A 19,552-nucleotide genomic window follows, 5' to 3' on the forward strand; every position below is an offset into this window, starting at 1 on the left:
AGACAGTTCAAACTTTTGAATTAATTCTGTGACACCAGCATGATCCTCAGCAGAAATAAAGTCACTGCTTCCATGTGCACTATGCACCTCAGAAGGGTGCTGCCTGAACCAGCACGTAGCCCTGCTCTCCTGCTCCCTGTCTCCTTATTTTTTGCCTTCATCCCTCAGACCTGGAGGCAGGCAGTCAGGCAGGACAGACCCTGCTTCAGCATGTCTGGGCAGTGCACTATGCACCATGCACCCATTTCCTGGAGGGACATGTTTTCCAACCTCTTCACCTAACAGATCCCACTTCTTTCTAAGGGAGATCCACTCTTTCCATTTAGAAGGAAATTCATTTGTTTATTGGTCCAAAAATAACAAAGATGTTACTGCTTAGCTCTCTTTTAAATAAACAGGTAGCTCAAATTAAGCAATCGGTTCATAGGCATTGTGTAATGATCGCATACTAAGGCTATAACTGCTGAGTTACCTTTAGTTATCATTACTACTCACTTCACATTGAAACCTCTTCTTTTCCCCTACTGCTAATATTTACTAGTTCACATTTAGAACTACCAGGTTGCATCAATCACTGTATGTTTGTATTTTCCATGGCATCTTCTCATCGCCAATTCTTGTTCTCTCTCCATCCCTCTACTGAGTCCTCCCCTCCTGTCCTTCATTGTCACTCTCACTGTGCCTCTCGTTGCCTCTGCTTATTACAGGCAGTGTATGAAAGTATATTGAGGAAATAAAAAAATATATATATCACGCAGTCTTATGTCTACCACATTAACTTTTTTGCCATACCAGTAACCGTTTTACAAAAGAGCTCACTTTAGTCTGTGATATGCACTCATCATATAACTCTCTCAAGCTTCTTTCTGCAGTAACAATGGGTCAGTTTCCCAAAAGAGAGAGAAGAAAGGCTATACCCCTTCATACTAGCTGGCTGTTTTTTAAGTGGTTGAATAAAAATATTGCAGATTTAATGTGAAAACTCATATCCTGCAATGCTTGATGATGCCCCATTTGCTGGGGCAAATGGGGCTGGGCTTAGGGTTAGGGTTAGGGTTATCACAAAGTTCCAGAAGTGCTGATGGATGGTTTCAAGGCTCAGTGTCTGAATCCAGCCGATAAGCATTTCCCTGTGGAATGAGCACTTTAACATACTTTAACTGTTTTTGTATAGACCTTAGACCTTATTAGACCTTCTTCATAATCAAAGAGTACGTGGAGCTCTACCTTTAGACTGTATAGAACCTTTCATTTGAAATTGTGATCATCAATGCTGCAGTTTAATGATGCCTCTTTGATTTGATTATTTGTCAATATGCTTCTGTGATTGTATGTTTTCAATTGTGTGCTGAAACTGTAGTTCTAAATAAACAAAGCTTTGCTCACCCCTTCATTTATCCTCCTGACATTTCAAATCTGCAATTCTAGTGCAAGCTCTGAGCCTATATAAAAGGAAGTCAGCATATGAAAAAGCTAGACTGGTCTTATTGGATCCATATGTGAAGGCTTTTACTGAACGAATGACCCATACACTTTTGTCTTTCTATGCAATCAGTTCTTTCTTTCTTTCTTTTTGCCTCCATTCTGACAGAGGCAACAAAAGAAACAACTCTCAAAGTACAAGTGGCATAAGATGTGCATAAGAGATATAGGCGAAATGGTTGCTTAGTTAATGGACAAACAAAATCTATATGAAATTTGTGAAAAGGGAGATATTATAGCTGGTTTTCTTTTCCTCCAAACTGAAAAAGGAATTGTTTTGTAGATTTATCATCACTCTGATGACCTCATAGTTTTGCATAATCAGTAAATTCTTTGTGACCTAGTCTCAGGGTTTTTACTTTGTAAGGTCATTGGCTAACAAGAATGCTGGTAGGCAGCCCAAGCCGTTGCTGAGGGAGTAGAGAAAAAGTTAATGCAGAAAAAGTTAATTCCTCACTTCTGTACAGAGGTTCATTCAGATTGTGTCTTCATCTTATTGACTGGAAGTGCTCACAGTCATAGCGGTGCACAGCTTCTCCACCATGATGTGAATGTCATGCTTTTACATGCAGGACTTTTATCTAAAAAATGACAAACTAAGCATCAGTCTTCTGATCAAGTGCTCAATTTTCCCATTATTCACATGGCTGGTGATGCCACTTGGGGTTAAAAAAGGTTTTGCCTTCACAGAGCTAATTACAGCATTAAAGGTCTTTAGCTTGTCACTTTCAAGGCATTGCTCAGTTGTTTGTTGTAAGACCAAAGAGTGATTAGTGTCATGTCAAGCCCATATTACCTTTACACACAAGACATAGATATATATCTGCTCTCATGGTCAAAGACTAACAAAAGCATTCTTGTGAGGTGAGTAATGTGTCAAATTGTTCTTCAGGTTATTTTTATTTTGGCCGCACTGTCATCTTCCATCCACGCAGATGTGTGCAACTTGTCTTGTCTGATCCTTGTTCCATAAGAACATATACTTGTGGTTTTGAAAACAGCTTGATTGAGCGGGATTATATCCATCAGCCAATTATATATATATATATATATATATATATATATATATAATTTTTTTTTTTTATGTGTCTGTTTCCTCAGTGATCTAATATAAATATAGCATATTTTGGGTAGGCAAGGTTGGAAGGTGAATGCATTAGGGCTGAGATGGTGCAGGCTGGTTTTAAGGTTTTGAGTTGTTGTTATTTCCGATTTAAGTGAATTTGCTGTGGCCTGAGCACTTTTATACTATCACAGTATTGATGTAAAATGTAGACCTAATTTATGGTTGAAAGACTAATGAATATTTACCTTTTAAATTATATGAGAAGGTACCATTGAACCGTTGAATTTATGCTGTTTTCCTGTGGTTCCTTAAGAATATATTTCTTTTTGTTCTGCAGAGACCTGAGGTTCAACAAAATCAAGGATATACAGCCAGGCTCCTTCAGGCGATTGAAAAACCTCAACACACTGTAAGTCTTTGTCACCGCCCTGCGTGCACAGTGGTGAACTTGCACATAGTATAACCTTGTTTTTGGTTTGACATCTCTTTCGACACAGTATTCAGGTAAAACGTGGCCACACAGTAACAATATCCTGTTAGTAAAAAAATGTCAGTGCCTCAAGAAGAAAATTAATCAGGCCCATTTCCTTTGAGCAGCCCACTGCAGAATGATTGTCACTTCCTCAAAAAGCCCTGTTTGTATTACACACACAGACAGGCAAATTCTTGCTCTGTTCTGCTGTGGTTTCACACATGTAGGTCAGCTCGTAATCTGTGAGGAATTTATTTTTCCACTTCCACCCACTGGACTATTTATCATAGGTCCAGCGTCCTAAGCTAATAAAGTAGAAATGTTTGCGGTATTATATTTATAATTGTCTGTACATTAGTTTTGCAGCCTTACTGAAATCTTGAAGGAATGCATTTCACAGAATCTCATTTAGCTACTTATATGTATTGCTGTGGCTATAGTTTTGAGTGCAAGCAAAACATCGAAAACACACCTCATTTCGTTCACATTCTTACACCATTATTGAGAAGTGAAGAGTTGTGATTTCAGCTGTGAATCCATGATAGTTAAAACTATAAGACTAAGTTAATAATAAAATAATATGTGCAGTGCATGGACATGGTGGCTTAAATTTAGTTTCAAAGTGAAGAAAAGTCCTTTGAGGCAAAAGAAAAGCCCAGCTTTTCCTATCAGCCAGGCAGCCAGCCATTTGGACCATTGAGGACCTTATATCCTGAACAGCTCTCTGTGGTTTCAGGCTGCAGTTCCACAGACTGAACAGTCTCGAAGTCCATCAGTCTTTGTTCAACTGTACTATTGGACAGACAGAAATATGTGGGTAACTTTGGATGAAAGGGATTTCCTTTTTTGCTTCTCATGCAGATTGCTATCAGAAGCTTATAATTTTTTATGTCCTGTTCTTTTTACATTGCCAAGCAAACATTGTAATAAATTATGACAAACCAAAGTAAGACAGCAGTAAAAGGTCAACTGCAAATAATAATCAAAGTACGTCTTGACCTAATGTACAAATTGCATACCCCACTTAGAGTAAGCTTTATTGTGTTGCTGGTTGCTATGATGTGTCCACAAAATAATTAGTTTTCCTTCCTTCACAGTCTCCTCAACAACAATCATATAAGAAGGATTCCCAGGGGGGCATTTGAAGACCTGGAAAACCTCAAATATCTGTGAGTTGCCCTCATGGCAGGTTTTTTTTTTTTTTTTCTTTTTAGAATATTAGTAAATGTATCTTTGTTCTTTCAATCTTTATAGGGAAAAGATTGATGTTTATTCAATCAACAGTCATGGTGAAACATGTCTAACACCTTTCTTTGCAAAAGAAGAGAATATTGTACAAAACTAAAAGTGGAGGACAGCTGATGTTGCTGGGAAAATATGAGTGCAGTTTACGCAAAAGGCATAATTTAAATGTCTTCCCTGTGTGATTCTCTGTACTTAGATGTCTGGAAGTACTGGCCTGCAGGCAGAGCTGAGAACAGCAGGTTTTGAGGTTTGTGTAGCCTCAGGAGATGGCTGGTTCGCTCACTTTATTAGTCACTCACATTATCATCCCACTTGCCTCTGTTGTGGTGACTGCACTGTCTTTGCAGATTTGCAGAGTCAGCACCACGAAATGGCACAAACCCATATCCATGACTCCCATGTTCTACCTAAAACCAAAGATTTTAATGTCTGCTCCTTGCGCAGGATATGATCAGATGTCCACTTTGAAAAAAAAAAAGATGATCAGTTCAGCTGAAGATATTTTATCAAATTCATATAATTAAATTTGTGTTTTGTGAAATGCTTTTTAAAGATGAGACGTTGATGAGATGAGATGTTGTATCTGTTTGGGCCCGGCTATTAGCTATTTCCAAGTCTATGAGGGCTGATAAAGGCCTGAGTGTCTGGGAAGGTCTGTTACATCACTGCCCTTTCTTTTTTGGATTAATGCTGCACATGGTCTTGATACACTTGATACATGGTCATGTAATATATACCACTCAACAACAAGATGAAGGGAGGAGGCGGTGAGCAGTGAGGGGGTGCGCTGACACACAAACTGAGACACAAAAACAACAAAGTACCTTCCAGGAACACTCCTCCATCCCGCACTTATTAATTACTCATAGCTATTCATCACATATAATTACAGAGCCTTTAAACCTAAGTCACTTTAAGGCCAAGTTGATCTAAAGCCTGCACCCTTACCTCGACCTTTGTAATTAGAGTAAGGTGTACACCCAACAGCCCCCCACCCCTCTCCCTTCCCAATGGTTGGGTGTTCCACTCACCCCCTTTAGACCCCCTGAAAGTCCACTCCCTTGTCAAGTCCCTCCCCCCCTCAAGTTTATGGCCTGGGCGGGTCCCTACACAGCGGCCTGCTCTCTCCCACGATCACCTCGAATAAGAAGTCAAACAGAGGTCAGTATGCCTCTTTGTGGGAATCCGTAGTGTTTTTGTTTGGGGTTTTTTTTTTTGTTTTGTTTTTTGTTTGTTTGTTTTTTGTTTTTTTTGTTTCAGCCTTTCAGTGTATTTCACAAATTTGTAATTGTATGAGTTTAGGAACAGATTACTGAATCAATTATGTAGAGAGACACAAATTAATTGAGGTAGGTTTCTCATACAGATCGCTGTCTCGAACTTTTTCAGACCAAGAATCACTTACCAACGAAGAAAAATCTCACACTCAGCCGGTGACGAACAGGAAATGCAAGGTTACAAAACAAAACAGCAAAGAGTTCACCCATCTAGAAATCGAACAGGGGTCTCAAAATTTTGAGGCAGGGACCTCACCAACTCCAAGCCTTCTATTTACCAGCAAAAAGCACTACAACTGGTGCCCCTTGTGCAGCACCAAACTTAACACACACATTTTAACACTGTTGAGATGTCATCAAACTATAAGGAGCTTAAAGTCTCAGTAATGGAAACAACATTAAAGTAAAACTTATCACTTCTTCTTGTGTTGAACATTTCAGTTGATTCTCTTTAATTGTTTAGTTTTATGCTTCGAGTAAGGGATTGTGTCTGTTGTTAATGTTTGACAGTTAACAGGCTGCCGACAACTGAAAACACTTAGTTCAATCCTAGAGCAGGCTAACTGTTCCTCTCTCATATCAGCTGATCGTTTCTGATGTATATCATAAAACATAAACTGTAGATATTGCCACAAAACAGACGATCACAAGGAATGCCAACAACACTGTAAAATAGACTATTAAATCAGTGTTTGAATGTACATAGCTTCATTCATACATGTAGCCTGACACAATTCTCTTTTTTTCCACAAAGTTTGAAAAACCAAACATTAAACAGATTTTAACTCTCTTAATCAAGCGCCTCACTTTGAGAAAGAAAACCAAAACAATTTTTGAAGCACAAAGGATTGTTGAATGTGTGTTTAAACCAAGGCTGTTTAGGGTTAGGGTTACTGTCTCATTCTGGATGAGTAATACCACAATTGTAGGATATCTGCTAAAGTGAAGTCCCTGGAGAGTTGAGCCCACAACTTCCGAATCCTGTTTCCCGAATAAACCTCACATGCGAAGCGCGCACACTTTCATACTAAGACCTGCAGTCAGCTGTGTTTCACATTCATTCACAGAGTCATCAGGCCTGTGACGTGACTTACTGGGGTAATACAAAATAAACAGATTGTACTTAATGGTCCAAGTTGGTCCTTCTTTTTTTTTTTTTACAGAATTTCCCTACAGCATAAGATATAATCATTGCAGCTTTGAGTCATCGTCAGTGGTTTTCTAGTTGAAGGTCTTTGGGTAGTAGCCGCATTTCTCTATCAGCTCAGCTTGTGGAATAATTAACAGACCTGAGGAGTCGTATTGATTCATATAGTCTGAGCAAGTGGGACAAAGTAAAAACCTCATGCAGGTGGGTTATTAAATCTCAAAGTGCATGCATTAACTTGAAGACTTTTGCTTTTCCATAGCGTGTACTTCAAATCTGTGCCCCTCATCATTAGCACAGTGAAGGAAAGTGAGGCACAGAGGTGAGAGATAAAAAGGCAGACAGCTGTTAGCCTGGTGTCGCATTTATTCACCATGAACTGTTAAGGGAAGACCTGCTTGCTTTTCATCATGCTCATACACCACGTTGGTCTGACACAGGCTGCACTGAAGCTGTAAGGGTCTGTTTTAAGTTAAAACGTGGCGGTCACTGAAAAGAAGTGGAGACATGGAGAAAAAGTTGACGCACATGGACTGTGTCCATTGATAATGACTTGTTTATATTTAACACAAACCATGGTAACAGCTGTTTTTATTTTTTTCCTTTCTCCCAAGGCATGCAACCTTTCATTTTTGTAATATCAATTTGCTCATCTATAATCTGATCGTAGGACTTAACAACTGCATTATGTTAGATGTATAGTGTCATATTTTTCTAATAAGTCACACTAAGTTGTTAGAATAATCTGTGAACACTGAATTGTCCACTGGAGTCTGGGAGCACAGTCCATGTCTAATTTTTGTTTAGTCAGCCACATCTGTAGCTGCACTGAGGGCTCACTGTAAAAAATTATTTTGTGGATGTGGCAATAACAGTTGTCATGCTGCAGCCAAAGCCCAACATGAAGTTCAGTACAGTGAGCTTTATATGTACAATGTGATGAAGTACCTCTGTGTAAGTTCGGGAGCCGCATCTTATAAAGGCTGCATTTGTAGTGCCGTTAGTCTGTCCCATCTCAAAAACTCCTACAAATGCAGTCTTCAAATCCGTCCTCCCTTTCCGGGGACATGAAGGATCCAACAGGCTTATTCTTCATAGCCCAACCTATCCCAAGATTCATTCCACAATGGAAATGAAAATAATATGGCAGCAAAAAACACAAGTAGGCTGAGGCAGAGGAAAAAAATACAAGGAGGCTTTAAAACCTCAGGATCTTTTGAAAAAGTCTGCATGTAGTCGAGGTTGCTAGGCAACAGGAGCCTCCCCTTCCAAAGTTAAGCAGCCACTGAATTGCAACACGGCTATTGTGTTTAAACCCGTTCCAAAAACGCTTTCGCCCATCTAAATCCACAATAAGCATACAGTAACAGGGCAAGATGTATCACAGTCAGTGCCATTAGATCAGACCTTTCTCCCATCTCTCACAATAACCAGCAGTATGCAGATGATCCTGTGCGAGTGTGTGTGTGTGTTACTAATGTTACCGATTATCTCTCCTTCCAGCTATTTGTACAAGAATGAAATCCAATCAATTGACAGACAAGCGTTTAAGGGGCTTGTCTCTCTTGAGCAACTGTAAGTGACCAACGTCCTCGTCAACCTCTTCCTCCTGCTCGCACTACTGCTCCTTCTCCTCCCAACTACTCCCTCTCTCTTTGTAAACATCCCCCACTTCCACTTAATGAGAGATTCCTATAAGCAACTCATGAAGCCAGGGAAGGTCTGCATGGTCAGATACAACGATGCAATGGCGCCAAGCATGTTGGCGTTGTGTTGTTGCGTAACTTGACCTTGTTGGCCTGACTCAGGTATCATGACAGCTCTGTTCAGTTAGTTTTTCATTGCAGAAATACTTTAACCATCACCCTCTACTGACACACCCAAGCACCCTTCCTCCCCCATGTACGCCCCACTATCCACTTTCCACTGCCAAAATGCATGACGTTTGTGCGTCCATACTTGTGTGTCATGCTGACCACCTCTGACCCCCTTTTTTTGCATGAGTCGCATGTCTTATGGTAGGGACAAAAGATATACACTCCCTATCCTGCCCCACCAACCCTTCCTCCTCCTCCTCCTCCTCTCATGTGAAGCTGAAAGCATGACACCTAGCCCTCCCGTGCTGCAAGTAGCACTGCAAGTGTTCACGTCAGAGTCATAGCTTCTGCTTTAGAGCAAAAGTGTAACTTGCATCTCCACTGCTGCTGCTGCAGGAACCTGCTTCTCTGCCCCAGTATGTCATAATCAGTGCTTCTTTGTAAGAAACCTTCAGTCCATTGTGTGTGTTTAAGTGTGTGATAAAATTCAGTTGTTTCTTATAAGCCACGATAGCCGGAAGAAAAACAAAACTCTTTCTCTTCCTTCCTTTTGTATCTTGGTAGACTGTCATGTTTGGCGCATTATTCCGTTTCTTACTGATGTTCTCAAACTGCATTTTAAAAATGGTTAACATTAAGCACAGATATGTTAATAAACCAGAGCATAATTATAATCACCGCTATGACTGCCCTGCACCTTTTTCCTCAGCAAATGAGGCTAAGACTGTGACTCATTGTAGCTCACTCAAAGTGCATTAACAGAGAACAAATGGCTAATTCATTGAGGAAAAGGATTCCAGCACCAGGCTCTTTGCCTGGCAGCTGTTTTGAATTGTGCTCAAATAATAGGGGTTCAGTAGAGTTTCAACTGTGGGTGACAAGTTTTAGTCCGAATGCACACTTTAATTTTTCTTCAACATCCACCCTTGGGCAGCAGATGCCAAAGCCTGGAATCACGCGCTTTTTTTCAAAAGACCCATGTGACTTGCAACCATGTACAGTACAGGCCAAAAGTTTGGACACACTTTCCTATTCATTTGAATGAGAAGGTGTGTCCAAACGTTTGGCCTGTACTGTATTTAGGTCTTTATCAGTACTAGAAATAATCTAGTCTGATTCTAACAGCTACACTGGATCCCACACAGTTTTGACATTGTAATGAAACAACTGTTGTGGGCTCATTCATCCTAGAGGAAGAATTAAGTGGCCTCTACAAAATGAGTTAACTGCTGGCTTCATTAAGCCTTTTTGTCATTCACTTCTATGGACATTGTTGTTTTTTCTATTTTGGCAGCTCTTCAACCCAAACTTAAGGCAACATCTAAAGACATAATGTTGGATGGTCAGCACAGCTTGTAAAAACACAGCAAAAGAATCAACAATAGGGACAAAAGAGCGCGGGCTTTTATTTCAGAGTTTGTGCTGCTTGACTCTTTCTGTCTGTCTGTGTTGCTGCTCCAGCTGAGCTTTTCTTACCTTAAACAAGCAGATACCCAACTGAACCCTAACAGTTACCACACAGCCATCAGTTGGATTTCATTTCCCTAACATCTTATTTGTAAATGTAAGATTGGAACTGTTTTTTTATCATCCTAAAGGCTTTCTGGATTATGTGTTTGATTTGATGGAATACTGGTTATACTTGCTTTTCACCTGTGGCAGTTTAATTTCAAAACCAGCCCTCATCTGTAGATCAAATTCTGTATGTCTAAAATTAATGTCTGTTGTACAATCTTGTCCGTTTTGTTTGCATTCATCAAGAATTCCATATAATCTTTTTTAAATGTAATCAGAAGTGCAAAAGGCTGCTGGGGTGGTATCAATGACCCACCTCTTAGAACAATGCTATTATATTTAGTCCCTAGACAGGAAGCCCTAATCCACTTTTCCAACTGTTCTTAGTTTACAATTTGTTTTCATCCAGGTACCTGCACTTCAACAACATTGAGTCTTTGGAACCAGAATCATTCACCCACTTGCCGAAGTTGGAACGACTGTAAGTTGAATTTCTGTGAAATGGATCCCAGAAAAAATGTTTTTTCTAAATAATTAATTAAGCAACACAATTCCTCATAATGCAGATGCATCTCTCAGCTTCATTGTGACATCTTCATAGAGAGCTGTTGCGTTTATCCTCCATTATTTCTAAAAACAACATTAACGAACATGTCTTATTTACTGCTGTTGATGCGCCTGCAAACAATGTTGTGTCATTAGTAGCTATAAGCAGGTTTTCTAAATGGGGATGATAATAAAAGTTGATACACCCCTTTTCCACAGCCAATAAGTACGTCTTTTTAGACTGAGGGCAGACAGAACTGTGACACACAGAGATGCAAAGGAAGATACAGTAATCTGCTAGCTGTGCAAATTTATGTTACGGATCTGTTGCATCTCATTTCTGGTTTGGTCCTCCTGAAAAGGAGTTATTATTAAAGCTTAGGAATAGAAGTCCATTTGAGATGCTTTGATGCTTCTTGATGGAAATGTGTGTTTCTTTTTCTTTTTCAGAGCTATAGCCTACTCTCTAAGAAAGCGTGTAGCTGTATTGTGTTCTCATCAATGCCGATCAGGTCAATAAGTACCCATAACTTCTTTAGTCATTTGACTCAAAAATAGACCTACATTGTAAATAGATTGTAACCTTTTGCATTGCTGGCAAAAGACAGATGTTGTTAACAGGTCTTAGAGGGAGTTTTTGAGGAGATAAAAAAAAAAAAGTTTTAAAAGTCTCACCTGCCTTTAGCTGGAGAAAACCTTTAGTCCTATCAGCTATGTGACCCTGGACGAAATTGTGCAGCCTTTGAAGTCCTTGTGTTGGCTTAATATTCTGCCCAAAGGCTTTTTATGTATGTTTTTTTACTCCACAGCAAGTAGTAAACTTTTATATTTTTTTCAAGTTGCCTCTTTTGAAAGACAATCTGAATCCCTCCGATGAACAACTACTGTCCCAAGGCCGATCTTATACTGAAAAAAGTCTTACCATTCTCTAGCTACCATGTATGTTGGTAGCATACCAACCAGTATTTCGTCTTGTATGTGAGTGAAACGAAAGATTTGATTAATGATTAGCTTGAAAGGGTTTTCAATTAACCAGTCACATAGACAGGAAATGATTTTGGGACCCTGCAATGAAATGTGGGGTCAAGGAACCTGAAACCAATGGAAGAAAAGAAAACCTAAGTACCAGCAACATGCTGAATGCCAGAAATTGACATTGGAAAGCTCTGGAATGCAAAGGATGGGTCAGTGGTCTGGACAAATGGAATGTTGAAATCTTGTCAACTGTACTCTGCACTATTACACTGACTTTCATACATTGGAAGTCTGTTTAAATTGTCCCTTTTTGCAGTAGTCCAGCTAGTGAACAACATTACTAGCCGGGCATTCGCTATGATGTCAACCTCCTCAAACCTGTTCATCATCTGTGATGAGTTGTTAAGAGCTTTCTGAATTTTAAAACATGTCTGAACATTTTCAACAAACTTCTCCTTACCTGTTACACCTCTGGGAGACTCGACCATGCTATGAGCACTATATTTACCTGAATAGCATTCTCCCTCCTGACAACACTCCACCACAAAGCTGCTAAAGTCGCTCAGCTGATACAGGTATTATCTACAGCCTCCAACAGATGAGCAGTCCCCACGTGCACTGTGAAGTCATGACAGACCAGACAAAAAACAAGGATGACATCCCTTGTTGCAGTTTACTTCCAATGATATTCAACTAAATCTGTCTTAGGATATGTGACACTTTGTATGTATTCATTTGATGTCTTATTCCCATAATGTCCAAAAGTACATAAAATTAATTAAAAAATTGTGGTTATCCTGCCTACAGATTACGATAGCATTTTCTCTCTCACTTATTGGTTCCCAATGCTGCCTGTGAAAGCTTTACATATGAGCTTTTCTGTCAAGATGCAGAAGTGATGTGGTCAATACTGTTAAAGCTCTCCAGCAGATGTGAAAGGGTCATGTTAAATTCCATTGTCCCTGTTTATGGGCTAGAGCATACTCAAAATATCCGTGTCTCTGAGTTGCTAAAAAGGTCGGGGAGGTGGAGGGGCACCTGCAGACAAGAAATGGGGAATATAGAATGAAGGAATCCCCAGGTGCGGACTGACTGGCTTGTTTTGGGATAACTCCATGGTCACAGTCAAAGCAGCTCTATCTGCATATAGGATTCATAGTTGTGCAAAAACTGACAGTTTTAGGGCAATGCTTTGAGTGTAGCTTCCCATGAAAAGCAAAATTTTTAAATTCCGCTTTCTGGCAAGAGACGTAGACTCAGGTCATCATGTAGAACCACCCCAACATCTCTGGGAAGATGGCCATATTATCTCATACAGAAAATGGAATACGATATTAACGAATTAATACAGCTTTAAAAAAATTGTTTCCCAAACCAACCTAATTTCTCATGTTCATGTAGCCATTCATAGATGTCAGTGAACAGAGGGCCATTTGGGTAGTCATTTAGGAAGAGCTGGGTACTCAACCTGAATTTATTTTTGATTTCAGTTTTTGGCTTCCAATAATAATGACACAAGATGCATTTGAGATGAAACAATTGTGCTGCACTTTGTTCCACAACAAATTTGTGAAACAAATCTTACGTCTCAATGTATTTTGTTAACATTCATTAGATTGTATAATCTTGAGAAAATAATAGATCCTAATGATCGTTTATGACAGTAATCCTGATTATTGTTTTTTCCATCATGGAGTACTCCTACTTTTACATGGACACTAATGAATCTTTTTCTCTCTCTCTCTCTGTTTTACTCAGGTTTTTGCATAACAACAGAATTACCCAACTTGTCCCGGGCACTTTCTCTCATTTACAGGCCATGAAGCGACTGTAAGTGATAAAGCCTCTGACCAACTTTGGAACAGTTGTGTGAGAATGCATGTCCACATCAATTTCTGTAGTTTAGCCCCATGACATTCAGTCTCAACTGGGGCTTATCTGTCAAATACAATGCTTCTTTGGCTTCAATGTGGTTTCTAACACAGTTCTTGCAGTCCTTTCCAGCTGCGATGCAGATTGGAAGTGACTGTAATGGGTGGGGTGTGACAAGAAAAGAAAAGGAAAATGTATTGTCTATAATGGTCAAAAGATTCTTAATTTTCCCTGAAATGTGGGGCCTTTGAGGGTGTTTGTCTCCTTTTGTTATATATTTATACACTAAACATGCAGAGGCACCAAACTACAACTACAACAACAATAGTTAGGGCCATTTTCAACAATTATCTTAATGCTGTAGGTATCCTCAGCTCTAGAAAACAGCTAGAATTGTGTTTTGTTTTTGTTTTTTTCATTGAGAACTAGCTTAAGCTTAATAAGTGCTCCTTGAAGAACATTTCAAGAAGGTTTTAACTTCTCCATAGCCAGTTCTACAGTCAGCCTCACAGTACACAATTATTTCACTTGTTAAATGCTATGAGGAAGAAACAATGTTAATGATATACAGTGCAGAAAGGAAATGGCCCAAAACTGAACCCTTTGGCACACCTTTGAAATCTGAAATCTCTTGGACAGGTAACTCAAAGAAAGTAGCCTGGTTTGTTTTGAAAAACAGTTTGAATGCTCCAATTCAACCAAATAATTCTGGCAATAGTCAAAAAAGGCTGGTTGCATGCCCTTTGGTCTATTTTGCCTTAGCTGTGCACACCTAGACCACAGCACCATCAGCAAGAATGACATTTCTCCATCCTTTTCCAGCCAGCAGACAGACAAAAACAACAGTCAGGCCCCTGCTCATTGTTTTTCTCGTCTTGTTTCAGTCATATTTTGGCTTTTAGTGTTTGTTGGTTCCCAGGCCAGTGTGCTTAAAGATAGACATAAATATATGAATGCCTTTGGCCTTGAAATACTGAGTGTGTTTGAAGAATGAACGCGTTCATAACTCATTTCTTCTACACTGGTTTATCACAGACAGCTTCAACAGTGTCAAACTTTGCCAGTAAAATTTTCTGAACCACATGTCATGCATAATGGACACATTGTGGCAGAACTGAAAGCTGGATCAGGCAGCAGAAGACGACGCCAGGCAAAGTGATAGTTTCCCACGGCTAAAAGAGAGTATCTTCCAGTATGGCCCCACTTTTTGGACTGAGCTGGGCCATGCCTGACCATTAGTTCAGAAACTGCCAGAGTGGATTTTCCAAACACAGCTATAAACGCACCAATCTCCAGTTAAATGCCATGTTAAACCAATGTTACCAATGTTAAATGTTCCATAGGCTATATATTTAGACTGTGTCTCACTTGTTCAGTATAAGTGTCTGTACATGTCATCTTTGTCCTCAGACGACTGGACTCCAATGCATTAAACTGTGACTGTGAGCTGCTGTGGTTGGCTGACCTGCTGAAGCAATATGCTGAGTCGGGCAATGCCCAGGCTGCCGCTACCTGTGACTACCCCAGCCGCCTACAAGGCAGATCGGTGGCAACACTCACTGCTGAGGAGCTCAATTGTGGTATGGAGAAAATGTCTTCTCATTGAGTTTTACCATAAGAGAACATTATAGAATATTTGGGAGAGTACATTTAGATTAAGTAGATGAAGGTTTTTCCTGGATGAAGTAGTTTTACTTGTACTACAGTACTAAGTGTTTTTTAAGTCTGGGAACTCTGATGTGTTACAATAACTGCAACTAGGCAGGACCACGCTATTGAAACTGAGAGGAACACACATGGCAAGTATACATGAAGCTATACACACTATTGCAGCACAATATGCAGAAAAATTCAGACAGATAACTGGGCTGTGATATGTAATACCGTTTCATTTGGAATAGTTTTAGCATTTTATTTTCACAGAAATAAATGTAAAAATGATGATGCAATTTCCAGTTTTTGCTTGATCTTGTAACAAACAAGCATTTTGCTTTAGATTTGGAAATTATGTTTTGCATAATCCTTACTAATAATGCACAACAATATTGAGATACGTTTCACCTTTATCATTTACTTTAGAGCCTCCCCTTACACTCTTATTGCCCTGCCCGAAGAGGTCAGGTAAACTTAGCTAGACTGCCAGACACACAACCACTCACATAAGTTCTTCCTTGTTTTGTGTGTCAGTTCTGCAGTCAGCAGCTGTTTGAGTCTTCACACATCACCAGCTGTGTCTCTGGTCTGGGTAAAATCATGCCAGGAGCCTTCTGGTCTCTCCAGTATTAGACCACCCGCAGCTGCTGAAGTCCATCAATGTGCTGAATGGCCCACAGCCTTTATCATTACTGTGTATTTGGTACTGAAACTTGCGATAATATTTGCTCTTAAATCATGATTAATAATGAATTATTTCAATTTTTTTTTAAATACTTAAGTTATGAAGGATAATTTCATTGTCTTAGGGCAAATAGTATTGGTCAGTAGAAGTGGTTTCAGATGTTGCAGTAAAGCAGATAATTTTGTTCTGCCATGAAAACTAAAATACTGCCTGACCAACCACAACTTATGTTGGCTACAGCTACTATCTGTAAGTAGAGTACAAGTATTTTGCTTCCGTATTAATTGTTGCAGTGTAATGACTGCAATCAGACTTGTCCACCCTTCAAGTAAAGAGAAAAGTACAGATTTCAGTGTATGGGTTATTTCTAATGGGTTTCTACAACTGGCTGTCCAGTTCTATAGCAGTAAATTAACTGTCTTAACTCTGGGTTTCGTTCACCTCCAACTGGATGCTGTAGTCTGAACCAGACAGATTGATTGAGGTCAAATTGGCTGCAGAGATTTAAATATGGTTAAGTTATAATCAAGTGGCAACTAGCCCAAGTGGAGCAGAACAATCCGCAGAAAGGAAAACCTGTCAAAGCAGCCATCCTCCTTAAGAAGAAGTGCCACCTCCCTGCACAGGTGATATATGTGAGCCTCCTCATTGGGTGTTGATGTACACTGAGTTACTACAAGCAGGATGCAAATCCACTGCAATTATCTGCCCCAATTTTAATGTGGAGTAATTTGGTGGTTAGTGAAGATGATATCTTGTCTGAATTTCTGCATTTTCTTATAGGTTTAGGTTTGGTTTGCAGCAAGGGTGCTGGCGCATTCTGCTAGTATGACTGGAATCTTAATGTAGACACATACATATGAAGGCACACGCATTTGTACCTGTGCATCATCCAATCATCCAACCTCATTTTCCAGAGGTACCCAGGATCACCTCAGAGCCCCAGGATGTCGATGTTACATCAGGGAACACTGTCTACTTCACTTGCAGGGCTGAGGGCAACCCTAAACCACAGATCATCTGGCTCAGGAACAAGTACGAAACGCAATGTTATGGTCAAGTTCAGTCTAGCTAGTTTCAGTTTTCAAATTGATTTAATGCTTATAATCAGTTGAATGTACACATGTAATGACATTATTTGATTTTTAAGCAGTTCTGTGTATCTCTCTTTGCTCCTGGCAGCAATGCTCTAAACATGCGCAATGACAGTCGTCTGAACCTGCTGGAAGATGGAACACTGATGATCCAGGACACCAGAGAGACAGACCAGGGAGTCTACCAGTGCATGGCAAAAAATGTAGCAGGGGAGGTCAAGACTTCACAGGTCACACTTCGATATTTTGGAGCCCCTTGTAAGTGGCTGGTTTTAACCTCTGCTCATCTCAGGCAAGCTTAACTGTTGACTGTTAACTGATATAATATTTCATATAGAGGTCTTATTCCGGCAAGTAGTCTATGGTCCTTGTCAGTACTGGTATTAACGTCAGTCTTTTACAAGTGGACAGCTGTAAGTTTGGAACATAAATCCATCCATTTGAGGTCTGATTATTTAGACCACGTTTGGAGGAGGCTTTGGCCACATGTGGCCAGACTTTTTCTGTTGGTGTTGTAATTTAAACAACAAAAATTGGATGTCATTGGAGAGGTTCACTCATCCACTCAATTCCCCTACCTCCCCCAATACTTCATTATTCATGTTTATTTCTTTAGTATCATTTAAGTAGAACAAAAGATAAGAGGGAGAAAAAAAAAGCAAAATTTCTACTTAAACTAAAGAAAATGCCAAGAATTGCACAATTGTGGCCCCATTTAACTCAGTGTTTGATAGGGCTTTCTCTAGAATGGACAACTGAAATGAATAGCTTCCTGTTACCATGAATCAGTTTCTGCCACCTCTCCACTGGAATTTTTGACCACTCTTATTTTGCAAACCCTTCAAAGTGCCTTCCAACTGCTGTTTTGAGATCTGTCCATTTCAAGCCATTTCAGGACATTCCAATGTTTTGTCTTTTTATACACCAGACCCTACATTGCGATTGTCATTTTGTGGTGCCATTTACACGGTCAAGGCATTCAGTTCCAGTAGCAGCAAAGCAACCCCTCCACATCTGTGAACCTCCACCCTTTTTGACTGCTGGAATTGTGTTCCTTTCTTTGAATGACTCTTTTTGTTTTCTATATACAGTGCCATATATATATATATATATATATATATATATATATATATATATATATATTTATTTTTTTATTTTTTTATTTTTTTTTTACCAAAAAGCTCTTTTTTTGGTGCCATCTGTCCACTAGACAGATGACACAAAAGATTTTACTTACTTCAGGTAAGTATTGGCAGACTCCATTCTGGCTATTTTATATCTCTATCAGCAGCAGGGTCCTCCTGGGTTTAATACAATAAGTTCCCATTTCACAAAGCATATCATGGCACTGCATACAGTAAACGAGGCCTTTTGTTTTCGCATTCTACTGTAACTTGCTGGATTTCCACATTTGTGGAGGAAGGGTAAGGGTTGGAAGAAGACTTTTGAGAATAAGTGAGATTTCTTAGTTGGATTTTGTCACAGGGGGGATACAGCACAGTTTGGAGAGCAAAGCTGTTCCATCAGTATGAGATAATGTAGGGAGGCTCTCTGAATAGCATTGGGGTTGCCTCAGAGTTCAGTAGGTGTCATAACTGTAATGTCCCAGTGAGACATTAGTGAAGGCCATTGCTTTCCATGTAAACGTTTCTAAAACACACTTGTAGACACAAGTACATCCTGTTCTCTGTCTCTCCATCTTTTGCCTCACACATACAAGCACTGACACATTCATTAGTCTTTGTGTTGATAACTGTCACTGTGGGACACTGGCAGGGCCATCTCTAGATGATCCAAGGACCGCAACTGCAGTGACAAGTGGCACCAGTGGCAATTTCTTGTTAAGGAAGGATTTCTGACAGCAGATGTTGTGCGTTTCCTGTTTCTGTTCGATTGTAAACACCAGGCCCCTGGCTGTGTACATATTTCTTCTGCCTCAGCTGTAATCACAGGCCAAATATGGACAGCAGGCAACCGCACTTACATATAAAGGGTTAGATTATTTTAGCAGTAATCAAACTGGTTTTCTTTGAAAGAAATATATATAGATGTATGAGCTGACCTTTCAAATGTTTTTCACAGCTTTTTCTATCACTTACTCGGGTTATCACTGGTTACTCAATATTATAGGCCCAAATACAAAAAAACTTTGCAGTTCATTTGACTGATCTAACCCCATTCCCTTATTCTCCTCTGCACTACCAGCACGCCCAAGTTTTGTAATCCAGCCTCAGAACACTGAGGTGCTGGTGGGAGAGAGTGTCACCCTGGAGTGCAGTGCCACAGGCCAGCCACAGCCCAGAGTCTCTTGGACGAAGGGTGACCGCACACCCCTGCCCAATGACGCCCGCATCAACATCACCCCATCCGGAGGCCTTTACATCCAGAATGTTGTCCAGGCTGATGGGGGACAGTATACCTGCTTTGCCTCCAATAACGTTGACACCATACATGCTACAGCTTACATCATCGTACAAGGTAGCAATCTGAATTCAGTTTTTCATTGTAAGACTTATTTTGAACTTTGTAGAACACTCCCTGTTGTGGGGTTTAGTTTTGTTTTGTTTTTGTTTTTTTTTAGTCTTGATTCAAACCATTAAAAATACAACTTTGTTTTGTAACAGAACATTTCGACTAGGGCTGTACAATTTGTCAAAATAATAAAAATTTCTGTTTGGCAATGTGCACTATCCAAATCATAGGAGC

At 39.8% G+C, this 19,552-nt stretch overlaps 1 protein-coding gene across 3 annotated transcripts in view; it reads left to right on the forward strand.

Annotated features, from left to right (window-relative positions):
- pxdn (peroxidasin) overlaps nt 1–19,552 on the forward strand; it is a 51,778-nt gene that overhangs the window by 9,493 nt on the left and 22,733 nt on the right. For 2 of the 3 annotated variants that reach the window (XM_029494157.1, XM_029494158.1), the window contains exons 2-10: nt 2,886–2,957; nt 4,118–4,189; nt 8,193–8,264; nt 10,431–10,502; nt 13,301–13,372; nt 14,825–14,994; nt 16,670–16,787; nt 16,935–17,104; nt 19,052–19,324. In XM_029494157.1, coding sequence (XP_029350017.1) covers nt 2,886–2,957; nt 4,118–4,189; nt 8,193–8,264; nt 10,431–10,502; nt 13,301–13,372; nt 14,825–14,994; nt 16,670–16,787; nt 16,935–17,104; nt 19,052–19,324 — 1,091 coding nt within the window. Of the gene's footprint in view, nt 1–2,885; nt 2,958–4,117; nt 4,190–4,461; nt 4,513–8,192; nt 8,265–10,430; nt 10,503–11,017; nt 11,080–13,300; nt 13,373–14,824; nt 14,995–16,669; nt 16,788–16,934; nt 17,105–19,051; nt 19,325–19,552 lie in introns of those variants that run through there. The other variant, XM_029494159.1, reaches the window with a different exon arrangement.

Source organism: Echeneis naucrates, chromosome 22 (assembly GCF_900963305.1).
Source record: "Echeneis naucrates chromosome 22, fEcheNa1.1, whole genome shotgun sequence".
NCBI lineage: Eukaryota > Metazoa > Chordata > Actinopteri > Carangiformes > Echeneidae > Echeneis > Echeneis naucrates.